At 55.1% G+C, this 16,225-nt stretch overlaps 1 protein-coding gene across 1 annotated transcript; it reads right to left on the bottom strand.

The window, feature by feature from the left end:
• Nucleotides 1–1,692: 1,692 nt before the first annotated feature.
• Nucleotides 1,693–14,205, bottom strand: LOC144934982 (E3 ubiquitin-protein ligase NEURL3-like). The gene is made up of 4 exons (XM_078861250.1): nt 13,982–14,205; nt 6,885–7,112; nt 5,871–6,137; nt 1,693–4,278 (listed from the first exon to the last, which is right to left on the bottom strand). Exons 1-4 carry the CDS (start codon nt 14,013–14,015, stop codon nt 3,926–3,928), a joined length of 882 nt encoding a protein of 293 aa, XP_078717376.1. The 5' UTR covers nt 14,016–14,205; the 3' UTR covers nt 1,693–3,925.
• Between the last annotated feature and the right edge of the window lie 2,020 nt (nt 14,206–16,225).

The raw sequence follows: 16,225 nt of genomic DNA, 5'->3' as shown, positions 1-16,225 counted from the left end.
ACAGGCTGATGCTGAACACCAGCTGATGCTGAACAATAGCTGATGCTGAACACCAGCTGATGCTACACTCCGGCTGATGCTGCACTGCCCTCTACTGCCCTCAATGTCCACTGCACCTGTCAACGTGGCGAGCTGCTGCTGCTGGCACTACGAACCCCGGCCACCCGAGTTCGAATCCTGCTCACGGCCAACGCCGGTGACGATTATTTGACCCGGTCCTGGGTCTCCCCTGGTGTAGCGGTGTGTAGTGAACATCGCCACTGGGGAGACAAAGGCGGCCGGGCGTGGTGCTGGCCACCCATCCCCTCGTGTGCCGTTCCGGCCTTCGTCGGTGCTACTCGCTAACAGCACTTGCCCCCACAGTCTGTGGAGGCTACACGGGCGGTCTTTGTCTTTGGTTGTCCCCCATCCAGGTGCCAGGTCCAGGTTCGATCCCAGCCCTGCCGAGGCTGGCGGCCGCGTTCCGCGTGAATTGGTCGCAGGCGACGTCCCAGGATTCGATACAAAACCACTCACGACTGCAGGAGACTTCACATATCGTCATTGAAGACACCAGTTTAATTTTGTAGTCCAAATAATAATGACATCTCACGTTGTGCTTTAACATTGATAATTAAATATGTTTATAAACTATATACTGTAGTGACAAGAGTGTGGCATCGTCGTCAGTACAGCAAGACTGCGATGCACTTAGCTTGGGTAACAGAGTACACGTGATAGACACATGATAGACACATGTAAACATGAGAGGCGAGGTCTGTATAACAACGGGCAGGTATAAATCATTTAAACGATGCACACCATCGTACATTATATTAACTAGATTGTCCTTGAACACATCGGCGTGTTTATACCAACAGTTACCTGGCCATAGTATCTTTGTAATATCGGGATGCGTGGTGCCTCTACAACATTCACCACTTCGCAACGCCTCGCTTGAGTTCGGGAATGGTCTCTGGTGGCCATATGGATTGTTGTTGTTGTTGCTGCCGGGTGGTGGAGGGTGTTGCAGGTGAGGGTGTTGCAGGTGAGGGTGTTGCAGGTGAGGGTGTTGCAGGTGAGGGTGTTGCAAGTGAGGGTGTTGCAGGTCAGGGTGTTGCAGGTGAGGGTGTTGCAGGTGAGGGTGTTGCAGGTGAGGGGTTGCAGGTGAGGGTGTTGCAGGGCAGGGTGTTGCAGGTGAGGGTGTTGCAGGTGAGGGTGTTGCAGGTGAGGGTGTTGCAAGTCAGGGTGTTGCAGGTGAGGGTGTTGCAGGTGAGGGTGTTGCAGGTGAGGGGTTGCAGGTGAGGGTGTTGCAGGTGAGGGTGTTGCAGGTGAGGGTGTTGCAGGTGAGGGGTTGCAGGTGAGGGGTTGCAGGTGAGGGTGTTGCAGGTGAGGGTGTTGCAGGTGAGGGTGTTGCAGGTGAGGGGTTGCAGGTGAGGGTGTTGCAGGGCAGGGTGTTGCAGGTGAGGGTGTTGCAGGTGAGGGTGTTGCAAGTCAGGGTGTTGCAGGTGAGGGTGTTGCAGGTGAGGGGTTGCAGGTGAGGGTGTTGCAGGTGAGGGTGTTGCAGGTGAGGGTGTTGCAGGTGAGGGTGTTGCAGGTGAGGGTGTTGCAGGTGAGGGTGTTGCAGGGCAAGGTGTTGCAGGTGAGGGTGTTGCAGGTGAGGGTGTTGCAGGTGAGGGTGTTGCAGGTGAGGGTGTTGCAAGTGAGGGTGTTGCAGGTCGGGGTGTTGCAGGTGAGGGTGTTGCAGGTGAGGGTGTTGCAGGTGAGGGTGCATGCGCCCATTTGCTACACACAGTATGAATACACAAAACCATCGTGACCTTCAGGGTCCATTGAGTCGCACCTGCCTGCACCTCCGATTAGAGCAGTTGGCTACGTACGGCGCGAAAGAAGTCCAAACATACTCTTTGGTTCTTTCGGTAAGTCCCAACATACAGACGGACACAGTCAGCACTTCCTGTTGTATCAGTCTCGACGTCGACAACCCCAGGTGGAATTTTAGTCAAGTCTCACTCGAGATTTCGTTGAATAATTTTCTCGATGTCCAGTTGACTAAAGCAGTCACATGTTAAGTCAAACACTCATTAAATGCTGGTTTGAGGGACACGCAACTTTTCAGTGGAGTTCAAGATTGCCATCGCCGGCCACCCCGCTCCGTGGCCTTCCACGTGGTCTGACCGTCCTCCTCAAATCACGACGCCTCGGGTCAACCCTCGGACACCGAGGACCTCACCCTTCCACCGGCTCGCGGTCCTCCCGCGACGAACCCCAAGACCGTCTTGCTCGGCGGTCGCTCCGCTCGTCGTGGGACTTCAGGGCCACGATGCCAAACACCGACTCCGCTCGTCGTGACCCCCGACCTTGCGATGAGCGGCCGCAGCGGCGCGCCGGCCACTGGCCACTGTCTGGGGGCTTCATCCCAACGCCCGTGGTCGACATGGCACGGCAGACATGGCACGTCACGCTTCGGAGGCCGAGCGCCGTGGAGGGAAAGGGTCGCCAGAGGCAGCGTGGCCGTGGCCGTCCTCGCGCGCGTCCTGCGTCGTCGCCGCCGCCGCCAGCGCTCGCCGCTGGCTCGCGGCCCAAGGCAAATGACCGCCCTGGTAAATACTGCCCGGTTAAAAACTTCACGTGATGTGTGCCGGTAATCATGGTCTAAACGTACAAAACATTTATATTTACTGTCACATTGCCTCATTGGGTAAAGCTACATGACAACTTCTGCTGCGAACCTGCGGACAACTTCCGGCATATGCACCATAGCCTTGCGCGATAGAGATGCCTTGACCAGTCCGGCTCTCAATCCCTCGGTCGTGCTAGACGGTCACCCCGTAGCGGCGCCGTTGGAGGGGCCACTGAGTCACCGTGTGTTGGTTGCTAAACGGCCTGCAGCCTGCGTGTGCCTCGGTGGTGATTAATGTTTGGACCAACATCTCTCTCATGAAGAGTAAATGTTGCCACATTGAGATGCCGTTACGTCTGTGCACGTACAACCATTTTCTCAATCCACTGCAGGATGAGTCGCGGGAATTGCTCGACTCCACTTCACCACACTGGTCAGCGTGGTTGGTGAAGATAGGTAGCACAGAAGTAAAGTACAATGATGGATTATGCCGCACTGCCATCTGCTGCCCACGACTTAGCCCCTAAAGCGTGATGAGAACGTTGCGTGTGCGTCCATCTCTGCACTCTCCAGGCTCCCCTCGACTTCCCATCTTAGATCTGATGAGACCCGTACATTCTGAGTGAGTTGGTCATTAGCATAGGCAATTCCTATCATCATCACGAGTGCACTACAGTATTGGATACACCGTAGTTGACAAGCATCAGAGTTCTGAGGTTATGGAAATCACAGCATCAGGGAAAGTGCAACATTTGCGTAAAGTTGTTGTTCCTTTATCGGGAAGAATTCTGCAGTCCGTGTGCATTCGACAGCATCCACCAATCATGTCTGTATGGTGTGCAGTTCTTCTTCTTCTGTCGTATGGCGTGGTGCAGAGACAAACGACCGATGTTCGCAACGGCAACAAGCGCCGGCAGTCGGCTGGCGAATCTCTTCGGCGCTTCCCTTCGGGGCTCTCGATGGGCGGCCGGCAGTCGACCGCGCACCCCATCGGCCGTGCGACATCCGTGCTTCAGAATTTGGGGGAGATCGAAAAGCCGGGAAGGCTCGCAAACCCCCGACTCGTATTTCGCGCCGACGGGCAGCACGGGACCCCGGGTCCTGCTGCGAGCGAACGCGAACCGCCCGGCGTCTGATCTCGGCTCACGGGTCGCGTCACCCGCGGCCGTGCCGGGCCACGCACGGCACGGCCCTTTTGGTCTGTGCCTCCGCCCGCAGAGGCCTCCCGTGCCAACGGAGCTCGCAAGGAGCAGTCGATGTGGATGACGTTCGCTCAGAGCTCGCTAGGAGCAGTCGATGTGGATGACGTTCGCTCAGAGCTCGCTAGGAGCAGTAGATGCGGATGACGTTTTCGCACGGGCGGCGACACAGGGGGCACTCGCAGAGCAGCGTGGCGCACACCTCGCACACGCAGTAGTGCCCGCACGGGATGAAGGCGGCCTGCCGCGGCCCGTGCATGCACACGACGCACTCCGTGCCGACGGGAGCGCACGCGTCGCACACGGAGACGTCGCGCCGCCGCGGTGGTGGCGGCGGTGACGGCGGCGGCGACGGCGGTGACAGTGGTGGTGGTGACGGTGGTGACGGCGGCGGTGTCTGGAGCGCCAGGGGTGCAATCGGGAGAGTGACGCGTTCGGAGCTGCGCCCCGAGCAGACGGGCGGCTGGACGGTCGTGCCTGTTGGACACAGACACAGGTCGAGCATTCGCTGTGAACTCTCAATGGCATCGCGCACGCGAGACCCATAAACCCAGCGCTTGCGCAAGAGACGATTCGATGCAAGATGTTGAAATCTCTCCGATGTGTACGCCACGATGTCCGACGTTTCGCTACCGCGAGCCATCGGACGCCGTGTGCCGGACAACACACGGCACAACCCAAACACACAACAGAGGACTGTACGGTCCAGCACGGCCGTGAAAGACCGACGCGGTGGTAATTTGGTTTTGTGAATGTTTCGTCTCGCCGAACTTCTCGTACTGGTGCCGATCAAATGCCGGTCCGGGCCACGCGCTGGGATTCCTCACACCCAGCCGACGCGAGCCGCAGCAGTGGAAGTGAATGGCAGCTGCCTTGGCCATCGCTCGCAAGCCGCGGCTGACGTTGGGTAGCGCTGGGTGGGGCGATGGCGACCAAAATTCCGCTGAGAGCGATATAAGAATAGATTTGAACAAACTCGTTGTTGTTTTTGTCAAGAACGTACTGCAGGCGTACAGTTGCACGCAAAGTGGCACACACCTATACTAAAGTTTCTGGTTGGGCAGCTTTGATTTGTTTTGCCATAGCAATGTGAGGTGGTGTGCATGATTTCCTTCAACTTAAATGTCCCAATCTCGTGTAAATTTGAAAGAAGCCTCCGAAGAGATAGCCAAACGACAACGGCTGCAGCTGAGTAAATCAGATGAGGGGAATGAGAACGTGAAGAGTTTTCCCCAGGGAATGAAGTGGCTAACGAGAGGAGAGAGTTGGAGGGAGAGTTGAGCGTGTGGGGATGGGGCTCAGGAGAGAGTGGCAAGCTGAGTTGCAAGTGAAGGCATCTCAAAACTCGTCAAGGAGCATAAACCACCACCACCGCCACGCGACCTCCGGGCACCCTCGCAGCAGCAGCAGCAGCAGCGGCAGCGGCAGCAGCAGCAGCAGCAGCGGCAGCGGCAGCAGCAGCAGCAGCAGCAGCAGCAGCGGCAGCGGCAGCAGCGGCGGCAGCGGCGGCGGCGGCGGCGGCGGCGGCTCTTGGCTGCTGCCATCGAACTAAGGCGGCGGTCACCGCGTCGCGCGGCGCTTTCAGACGCGCTACTGCGGCCGTCTGGAACGCTCTTCCGATATCAGGAAGCCACTGAAGCTATGCACTATTAATTATAGGTCGAAACCTCAATTCTTCTGAACTGCATTTAGTGTGTTAGTTTGTTGTCCTTCCCCTGCACCTCTGATTGCCACGGTTGGCTACGTACGGTGCGAAAGAAGTTCAACGTACGCACGTGCGAACCTCAAGTTCCGTTGTTAATCTCGCGTGATTTTGACGAAAGTGACCGTAGCCCCCGGTTGACAAATAAAGACGCGGACGCAGGGACGCGCGGGGGGCGGCGGGGGGGGAGGACCGGTGTGTGAGTGCATGAGCAGCAGCAGCAGCAGCAGCAGCAGTAGCAGCAGTAGCAGCAGCAGTAGCAGCAGCAGTAGCAGCAGTAGCAGCAGCAGCAGCAGTAGCAGCAGCAGTAGCAGCAGCAGTAGCAGCAGCAGTAGCAGCAGCAGTAGCAGCAGCAGTAGCAGCGCACCGAGGAGCTGCACGTCTCGCGTGGTGCCGTACACGTCCACGACGGCCCAGAGCGGCAGCCGCGCCTCCACGCGTCCCTTCAGGCGCCAGACCCTCGCGCGGCCGCGCCGGCGCGAGCTCCCGGGCAGCCAGGCGCTGCAGAACATGCTGCCGTCCGCCTGCACCCAGAAGGCGATCTCGGCACCCTGCACGGCCAACTCCTCGGGCACGCGGTCCGCCCAGCTGCCGCGCTGGTCCACCAGGTCCGGCAGCGCATACGGTGGCAGTGCTGCACGGGCGTGCGGTGGTGGGGGGGGGGGAGAGACGGCGTGTGGGTTAGGCGGATGATGAACGCGGTTTTTCGGCGAAGGCCGGAGGTGGTCGTTTTGGTTAAATTGCTCGCCGCGATCGGCCGGCTCGCGTGGGGCTGAACGGCTTCGATTGCGGATGCTGCCACGGTAGCGCGGGTTCTGGGTGGCGACGTTGACGACCCCGGCACGTCGTCGTCACGTGCTCGGTGGACAATAGAGAGGGCTTCTTGCAAAGGTACAGTCCCTTGACAAAACACCCCAATGTGTTGGTGTTGTGCATTGCCCCACGACGCTCTCCGGCTTGGTGCTCATTCTGAGTGCATCTGCGCTGTGTTGGAGACAGCTGTCCCGTGACATCTTTACGTCTTCCCAGGTCATTACACGCCCGCTGCGTGACAATAGACCTCTCAAGGTTCGCACGACGTTATTCGGGGCTGCCCTGCAATGGTGCGTCATTCGGAGTGACCGCTGCGAAAGTGTTTCCCAATTGGACCGCGTGATGCTGGCACACGTGGGCCCACTTTTCTCAATTGGACCACACGATTTCACTTTTCTCCGAAATCACATCACGAAATCTGCAACATCCACTGGTAAGCAGCGTTGGGGCAGCGTTAATCGGGATCGGCCGTAGGGCTCGAACCCGCGGAACTTCTTCTGCGACCGCCTCGAACCGCGGGGGGTGGGGGGTGGGGGGAAGAGGTCGGCACGAGGGGGCGCGGACTCACGCAGCGCCATGGTGTCGGGGTCCCGGCTCGTGAACCCCACCCGCAGCGCCCCCTGCCACTCGGAGTCGCGCGGGCCCAGGCGCACGTGGACGCGCTCGCACGGGCGCACGGGCCGCGAGCTGAGCGCCAGCCCCCCGCAGAAGCCCTTGCGGCGCGTGGCGCGCGTGCCCCGCTCGTCCAGGCGCACGTTGGCACCGCGCACGGCCGCGTGGAAGTGCAGGTCGGTGCCTGGTGCGAGACGGGATGGGCGGGGGGGGGGTCACGGGGATGGGAGATAATGATAATTAGTACATTCTATAGAGCGTGATTCGTGCCAACAGCATCCCGCGACGCTGTGCATTCATTATATTTAAGGGCCAAATTTCATTTCCGTGGTTGGGTGTGCGTGGTGTGAAATAAGCCCAAGACACACACATCAAATGGAAACCCTAATTCCAAGCGAAATTAAAAATGAATAAACAAAATTTCAGAAATGTAACCGAAACAAAAAACACAAACAAAAACAACAGTTATCAAAACAAAGGGATGGGAGAAAGCAATGTTTATATACTTTATTTTATTCTCTTTATGTATCTTTTAGAAGTGTGAGTTTTCGTTGCAACGTTTGTCTTCGTAAATGTGTTATCTCAACGCGTGTGCGGTGGTCTCACGCTTTGCAGTAATAAAGGCGCTCTACAGATAACGATGATTAATAATAATGAGGCAAGCGGATTGCGCATCAAGACCACACTGATGCCAAATGTAAATGATGAGCTCATTGGAAGTCGTGGGCATATTGCGCGCGGATGTCTTGTGGCTGATCTGTCGCTGAAAGACACTGCAACAAATGGATGTCGTGAACACTTGGGCTGCGTGCATGCAATGCGTTCGCAGTAAGTTCTCTAAACGCGTGCTGTGGGGGAGCGGTGTCGCAATGGTTAGCGCAGCACAATGGGGTTCTGTCAACCCGAGTTGGACTCCTCGTCACGGCTAACATCAGCGGCAAGCAATGTCTACACCGGTCAGCCCCCTCCCCACCAAGCCGCACTGCCCACCTGGTGAAGTATGGCCACTCACTGACATGGCATCCAGCAGTGGATTAACACAGGGTTGCACATTTTTATATTCATTCCAGCATTCTGTCCACTGAACAAGGGTAGAGTTCACGAGCGTATACACAGGAGATGTATTATGACGTGCACATAGAGGGTCGTAGAAGGAGGTGTTTACATTACTACACGGATTTTCCTCGGGGCCCTCTGGTTTTTCCCTCCACATTGAGAATCAACAAGGTTACGCGTTTAGCATATTTGGCTGCCGCTATAAATCCCCACGCGATAAGCCACTCCGATCGTTTGTGATCGCCACGTCGCGTCTGAATAAGAGCTACATAGCTCAGTGGGGCCTACCTGGAAAAAAATAATAATTTAGAGTTTTAATTGAACAGCGACGAATGCAATAAGAGGCTGTAAACACCCTAAACGGAAATGAACTAAAATGTTACAACTGCTGTGGATAAACGTGATTTCTACTGTGGTTGTTTGAGTACGACATCGCATTTACATCGCGTCAATTGTATCGGCTCGTCACGCCGTGAGCGCTGCCCAGCGCCTTGCCACGTGGTTAGCGCATCACTCCGCACTTCCAGGTGCGCTTCTGCGGCCGTCTGGAACGCTCTTCCTTCCGATTTGCACGGTTGGCTACGCACGGTGTGAAATAAGTTCAACGCACATCACTATACATCACTATGCACTACACTACGCACACTTTGCTATACACTGAAAAATACTAAACTATCCTAAATTGAAAACTAATTTCTTTAGAACTGCTAGTTGTTGATGTGTTTAGTTTGTGTTGTTTTATTACTTACTGCCAGCGCGCTAAAATAAAGTAAAACAAGCATGCAATGCAATTGGTATTTGCCAAACATCCCCCAAAGATTACAGAAATGATGACCTGTAAAAAATACTCAGTTGGGGAACACGCAGAGCAGCATTGCCCCCTGCTGAGAAAACTTGACAGGACCCCCTTAAACAGAGTCTCTCTCTCTCAGCGGGCAATACACTCAATGGTTTACAAGCGACTGGACACGAAGCTCTTGATCGCCACTTTGGAGGAAACCCAAATTTTCTGTGACGAGTAATTGACACACGGGGTTGTATTTCCCAGCAGGTCGTATCTTAAATTAGTTTGGGAAACTGGAACTATTACGTGGTTCAAGGCATACGTTCGGTTTTGTTTATCGCGTTGCTTTGTCTCAAACAAAAAAGGAACGCGTACACCTCCGCGGGAGATGTCAAACAAACATTGGCGTCAACCCGCGATGACGCCGGGACTGCGATTCATGACATCACCGGACGCCGCCGCCTGCCACACACAAACCCGTTCGTCTGGTCACCTCGTCACGGCCTGTGCCATTATCCACAAAGGGCACCGAGGTAGAATAATAATAATACACTGCACAGGACGAGCTCAGTGGCACTGATGCCACGCATTCGGGATAACTTGACACATACATGTACGTGTTTACATTCTCGTCACTCCACTGCTGGATGAAGACCATGCCTTTTGGTCATGGTGGGGGGGGGGTTGATCGACCATATGGTAGGGGTGGGTTCATCCCCAGGACAGCCACCGCCGACTTATCTACTCGGCAGGAACGATGGGCCGAGTCGACCGTCAATTGCGAGTCGCTCGCCCTCGCGCCCGGCCGGTTACCGTGTCCCCCCATCTCCGAATGAATGAAGGGAACGACCGGACGAGAGGAAGGATAGACGACGACTCCTGCACGGCGAGGCCAACCCGGCATAGCTTCAGCGTGCGACCAGCCTCGCGTGGAAATTCTCGCCGCTGGCGCATGAGATCCACCAGCCGGTCAAGAGACCTCGTGCGTCCCAGCACCACGCGTGCTCGTGCAGAGCCACGCAGCAGACACACGGCCCCGGCACAGCAGCGTGGAGTGGGGCCGAGCTCTCCACGCGGCAGGCAGACGGACGGGGCTGGCAGGCGACGGTGAGTCCAGATGGTAGCCGTCGATTTCACAACCAAGAGGCGTGGGAATGAGCGCAGAGGAGGCTGTGTGTATGTTGAACTTCGTTCGCACCGTACGGAGCCAACCGTACTAATCGGAGGTACTTTTGTCGAATGAGGATGACTTTAGTCCAGGTCAGGCGTCCAGGCAGGATCTCGTATCGGTGAGCTCAGCTTGAAAAGGGCGCTCACGGAGAAGACCCCAGGGAGACTCAACGTGAATGGAATCCACACCGAAGTCGAGCCACATTGGAATGAATCCCACGTGGGAGTGGTTCTGGTCTCAGTTGGAATGAGTGTCCACATGGGAGTGGTTCTGGTCTCAGCTGGAATGAGTGTCCACGTGGGAGTGGTTCTGGTCTCAGTTGGAATGAGTGTCCACGTGGGAGTGGTTCTGGTCTCAGTTGGAATGAGTGTCCACGTGGGAGTGGTTCTGGTCTCAGTTGGAATGAGTGTCCACGTGGGAGTGGTTCTGGTCTCAGTTGGAATGAGTGTCCACGTGGGAGTGGTTCGAGTCTCAGTTGGAATGAGTTGTCCGCTAGAGGCCGTTCCCCTTCCTACAGGGATATTTGATGACGACACCCAAGTCCCTTGTCGCTGTGATGGGGCATGGAGAGTAGCTCGTGGCAGGCTGTGGCCAACCCACGAGCGGCGCTGCCGAGTCGCCTATGCATTGGAGGCCAAGGGTTGGCGGATCACCAAGTCGCGTGAGAATCCCACACATTTTAGCTTGACTTGATGTTCTGCTCGCGTGGCTCCAGGTGGTTGGTGCGACGCATGCCGCGTGTCCGTCGCCTCTCGACGCGGAGGGCATCTCGCATCTTCGAACGCTGTTCAAGTCGGGAGTGCGATCTCGATCGCTTTCACGTTTGGCGGCCAATTGGTCAGCAGTTCGAGGCGGACGGAGGAGAAGAGAAACACAACGGGCGACCACAAAGACTGGGTGAAGACTGGGTGAATAGTAACGGCATGGGGCCGCTCGTTATGTTTATTTGCATGTGTTTTTTTGAATCACCGCCGCGGGCAGTTGGCTCTGCGGTTGTTCGTTGAACGTGAGAGGGACCATCCCACCGCCCCCCCCCCCGCTCTCTGCGATTGTGCCCGCGACGCCACAAACGAGCGTGCGAGCGCGTCCCGACAAGCGCGGGCACGAGTGTAGGCGCGATGGCCTCGCGTCTCCACTCCACCACAGCGGCTCCCCCGACCCCCACAGCACTCGCTGCCTCGCTCGCCGTGCCTCGCTGCGTTCACGCTTCTACAACAACACGCGCGTGAAGTTAGTTCTTTTTTTTACAGTGACACCCCTTCAAGAAAATGTCTATACATCATTCCCCGCGGTCGCGTGGATTTTTCTGCGGGTCCTGTCTTTTTTCCCCTCCACATTTATAATCCCTTGTTCATCACGACTTCCTTTTTAATTGATGTCTCAGCAGCGTTACGGAGATCGCGTGACGTGAGGGTTCTGCCTTTGTAGTGAGGGTTGTAAGTTGACACCGAGGAGGGAAACTCCCACTCACTGGCCTCCGCCATCCAACAACAGCCAAGCAGAGTGACTCCTCCGTAGTCAGCGCACCAACACCGATTGTCCACCCTCGTGTCAGCGACCTGCGCTTCACGGCCCACGCCAGCCCGTCCCGGTGTCCCGACCATCGTTGTGAAGTCACCACCACCGCAACCACCGCGTAGCGAGCTGTGGGCTGAGATCTCCGCTGACTGCGACATTCGCTTTGAGACTGTTTGCAGCTGGAGGCCAAGCCCGTGTTGGCTGTACCTGATAGGTGGCAGCGGGAGACGGAACGTGCGGTGACATGGAATGCAGGGCGGTGACACGGCGGTGAATGAGACAGGATAGCAAACCGTGGAACTCGATGGGAATTGGCGAGAACTCGGGGGCGATGGGCAACTTGCTGCGATGAAAACGTTGTTTGGAATAGCTCCTCGGAGTAAATCGTGAGAGGGAGGAACGTTTTCTCAACACAATTGGACACATGCTGCAGTGGGGGGGGGGGGAAACACGATGCTGCTCGCTTAACTCATTTAAGCGGAAAGCCCAACGAAAAAATTAATAACCTTCTGTCACATATACAAGCACACGCACTCCAGGCATGCAGCCTCTTCCAATAAACGCGTGTAGATCACAAGGCCATGCACTAAACCATCGGCACCTTTACGAGGCCGCGCATCTAAAGAGGCGCGGCTGCGTGTCCGCTCCACAAGTCGTTCCTCCCATGGCGAGACCCTAACTCCACGGGCACAGAGGGAAGTTGCATCAACAGAGTCGCGTGGTGAGGGCCCCATCCCCCCAGGACGGCTGGAGGAAACCGCTCACCGCCCATCGGTAGTTCCCTGAGCGCACGCGCCTCGAATGATCAGCCACGTGGCCTTGCAGCTGCACTTAACATCCCATCACCGCGATTTGGTTCGAGTAGACATCGCACGTTCACCCTGCGTCAAAACGCAACGGCATCTCAAGACACAGCCACCAAACGGTCTCACGTTCACGTGGCGAGGATCACTCCGTGAGAACGTAACAAGTGTCACCGTGCCTCCTCCTCCTTGATCACACAAGCATTACGTGGCGCTAATATCATTTCGAAACCCAGTAACTGGTGCTGTTGGAACTTCCACATTTCTGCGTCGAGGATCAGAATACCCATAGCACTACTGCACTGCTGTTGACTTCCTAAATAATATACAGTACTCAACTTTACTGGCCCCCGAAGGATGATGGATTGAATCGACCCACGACCAGGATCTTAACTAGAAACGTTCTGATGGTGAGGTGAGCACTCTGCAGTATCATCAGTGATGGGTCTTTATAATGGAGACTGGTCCCCATCGCAGGAATGTGGAATTTCCACCACGGGCACCGATACGCGCCTGACATCACTGGTGTAGAAATGCCACCACCTCTCGTGCCGACCAACACCGTCGGCTGTCGCTCAACGCGTGAGTGGCCACACCTCGCCTTCTCAAGGGCGAAACACATAGCACTCGAGACAACACGCGTCCTGTCCGATACAAAAAAACCCAAACACATTTGTCAACAGCGCTTCCTCACGAGGGATGTGTACGACGTGTGACGCTTCCCCTTCGAAGAAGGGCCAGTGCCTGAAACGTCGCCGATTGAACACCGTGCTCAAGTCGTGTGAGTTATGTGTGTGTGCTTGTGTGTGTGTGTGCTTGTGTGTGTGCTTGTGTGTGTGCTTGTGTATGTGTGTGTGCGTGTGTGCTTTTGTGTGTGTGTGTGGTGTGTGTGTGTGGTGTGTGTGTGCTTGTGCTTGTGTGTGTGTGCCCTGCCAAATCGCAGCACTATCAGCGAACAACTCGATTGTCGATATCGCCAGAGCGCCGTGTAAACACCTCGTGCTGCCGCTGAATGTAATCTCCAGCGAATTGTCGTGCAACAACAACGACAACGACAACAACAACGACAACAACAACAACGACAACAACAATGTCAACATCTAATGGTAGGTTTTTACCCTTTTAACTGGTACAAAACTGACAGTTAAAAGGGTAAAAACCTACCATTATATTTTGCCACTGGTAAAAGAGATCTCATAGTGTAAATGTCAACATCGTTGCCTGATTTTTTTTCACCGCCCCTCCTCCGGTTTGTGCTCAACCAGCACACCGAATGTGACACAAACACGACCATCTAAGTCAAGAGACACATTATGACCCAATTAGCGTCCTCTTTCAGATACAAGCTGCAAATATAATAAGTGTACACCACGCTATTCTTCTCTCTCACTCTCTTCTTTAAACTATTTGAACCATTTTATGTTTCACCAGGTGAGGTCCACATGAGCTATGTCGCTTTTTTTCAGAAGCGACCTGGCCACAAGTGACAGCTCAATGCGTGTTGATTCTAAAATGTGGAGGGGGAAACCGAAGGACCCGGAAAATAAATCTACACGACCACGGGGAGAAAGAAAATGCAAACTCCAAATATACAGCAGCAGGCGTCAGGCTCGGAGTCGAACCCACGACCTCCTGTATACCAAGAGAGGTAGTTAACACATCTTGCAGCACACCTTCTGTGCCCATGTTTGCATGTTTGGGAGCATTGCGAGTTGCTGTACCTCGAACCACGTGCTTGTCCATCGCGTTCCCCATTCCTCCTCCTCTGGGATGAGGTCTCCGCGGCTCCTCCCGGCTCCTCCCGGCTCCTCTTACCGCAGCTCACGCGGCTTGCCGAGCCTCGGACTCGTTCCGCGCACAACCCCCTGCGAACCGGGACTCAAACCCGCGCTCCACAACGCAGCTGCGCTCCCTGCAAAATCTCTCCCCAGGCGTCTCACCCAGGCTCGCCGTGCTTGTCCGTGTACACAACACGTGTACACAACACGTGCACGCACGCACGGAGGGAAGGGCAATGTATGTGCGTTCAAATTCTTTCGCACCGTACGCAGCCAAACGTGCTGATAATTCACTGTGTGCTCTGGCTCACGATATGGCGTGGAGCAGTGATAGCGAGGCTGCCGTAGTCTGCCTGCCTGTTGCTCGCTGTCGCTCTTCCTTCCCGCGCGAGCGTTTGTTATGAAGCTTAAGATGCTGGCGGCTTTTATAGACGCGTGTTTCTGTGTGTGTCACGTGGGCCGCGCCGCGCTCAACTCACGCGTCCCTCCCTCCCCCCGCCGAGAAACGAGAAGCGCGACCCCCCCGCCTCTCCCCCGCAACACTCCCATCCATTCTACTCGGCGGGGACGGGGCGAGTTCCACATTTTACTTTGGGAAAGTCCGGGACGTCAGGACCGCGAAACCCCCGGACTGTCCCTGCACAGGACGCGTGGTGCCTGCCGGACGATGTGACACGAGGCCGCGGGGGAGTTTCCCTTCGCGTCCCGGCACGGGCCGAGGGGCCGTCAAGCAGGCTGGAGCAGGGAATCCCCTCCTAATAGAGATCACGACAAAGTACTTGCAAACAAAATCAGATGAAATACAAACAGCTGATTTACACTGTGTTTGTGCGTGACATCGAAGTGAATGTGTTTGTCTCTGTATCTTGTCATGCGCAGTTCACAGACGTTCAATTCACGTACATTTCTGATTATTATCAGCAGAGAGTTTCTGTTCATTGGTTTGTGTCAGTCTCAGGACGGTTGTGCTGGTTTAACAATGATATCACCCGCCACTGATGTTAGACGTGCCCTTCAGTCAAACTCGTGCGTGTCCGGGTTTAAGGCGCTACATTCCCAGCGTCTGAAATCATTGGCTATCGAGCAGACCGCCGTGCAATCAATGTCCTCGCGTAGGCTTTGGTTACCCCATCGTGATGTAAACTCGTTAGTTTGAAGGGATGTCACGCGCTTTATTACAGAACTCCTCGTCTGGAGACGAGAGAACACTTGACAAGTCGTGTTCAACACCCGAACTGGTCAATGCCATTATTTGGGATCGCGATTTGATTCTGGAATGTATGTTTAGATGGTTTGATGATTTACTCCATCTGGGTCTTGTTTGTACAGTTTGGTTTTCTCCATTCGACTCAATGGAACACCAACGCATCAGTGACATATAATTTGCATTAATCGCACGTAACTTATTCTCGCACGCAAAATGCATCAGTATGTATTGTGAGGATGACAATCGATTTCAAATGGTGATGCGATGCTTCGTTAGATGCATGCGAGAGTATAGTTGATGGTGATCAGTTTTATTTTGTTTTACCAGATGATGCATTCTGGTCAATTGAGACAATTACAGAATAGGCAGACTTCTCTGCCATTGTGAGGCTATTATGAGCCGTATGACGACTGCGTTAAGCCCACCAAGGCACGCATCAGAATAATTCGCCTGCTGTCGGCATGCCTGACTCACTCCGATGTGCCGAGAGGGCTACCTCCTCCTGTTCCACGGGGACAATCAGAATCATCGTCAGACCACGGCCACCCAGAGGGGGTTTGTGGAGGTGATCCAGTGTCCACGAATCTAAAACTCATCGTCCGCAGTGCCCCCGTTTGCAACAAGTTAATGTGTGCCGCATTCATTTACTTTGATTTGCGATTGGACCACTCGAAAGGGAGCTGGGTGGGTGGAGGCCATACGTGACTGGAAAATGAAGTGACGATGCTTATAGCAGCAGCATGTGATCATTATACCCGGAGGCTGCTTTAATTAACATTCACGTGCACTCGGTGGAAGCCACCTAAGAGACAACACGGGCGCGCTCCGTGTGCTGTCGACAAGGAAAACAGAGCACTTATAACACACCGAGCTGTGCGTGGATATCCTAATGTCGAGGGCACATTCAGCGAGAAGGCTGCATATGTATGCAAATTCTCGCGTGGTCGCAGGAAGGATGAATATTGGGCATCTTGTAATTT

This window comes from Lampetra fluviatilis, chromosome 12 (genome assembly GCF_964198595.1).
Source record: "Lampetra fluviatilis chromosome 12, kcLamFluv1.1, whole genome shotgun sequence".
NCBI lineage: Eukaryota > Metazoa > Chordata > Hyperoartia > Petromyzontiformes > Petromyzontidae > Lampetra > Lampetra fluviatilis.
The sequence above is the reverse complement of the archived record's forward strand: the minus strand, read 5'-3'. Positions and strand labels throughout refer to the sequence as shown.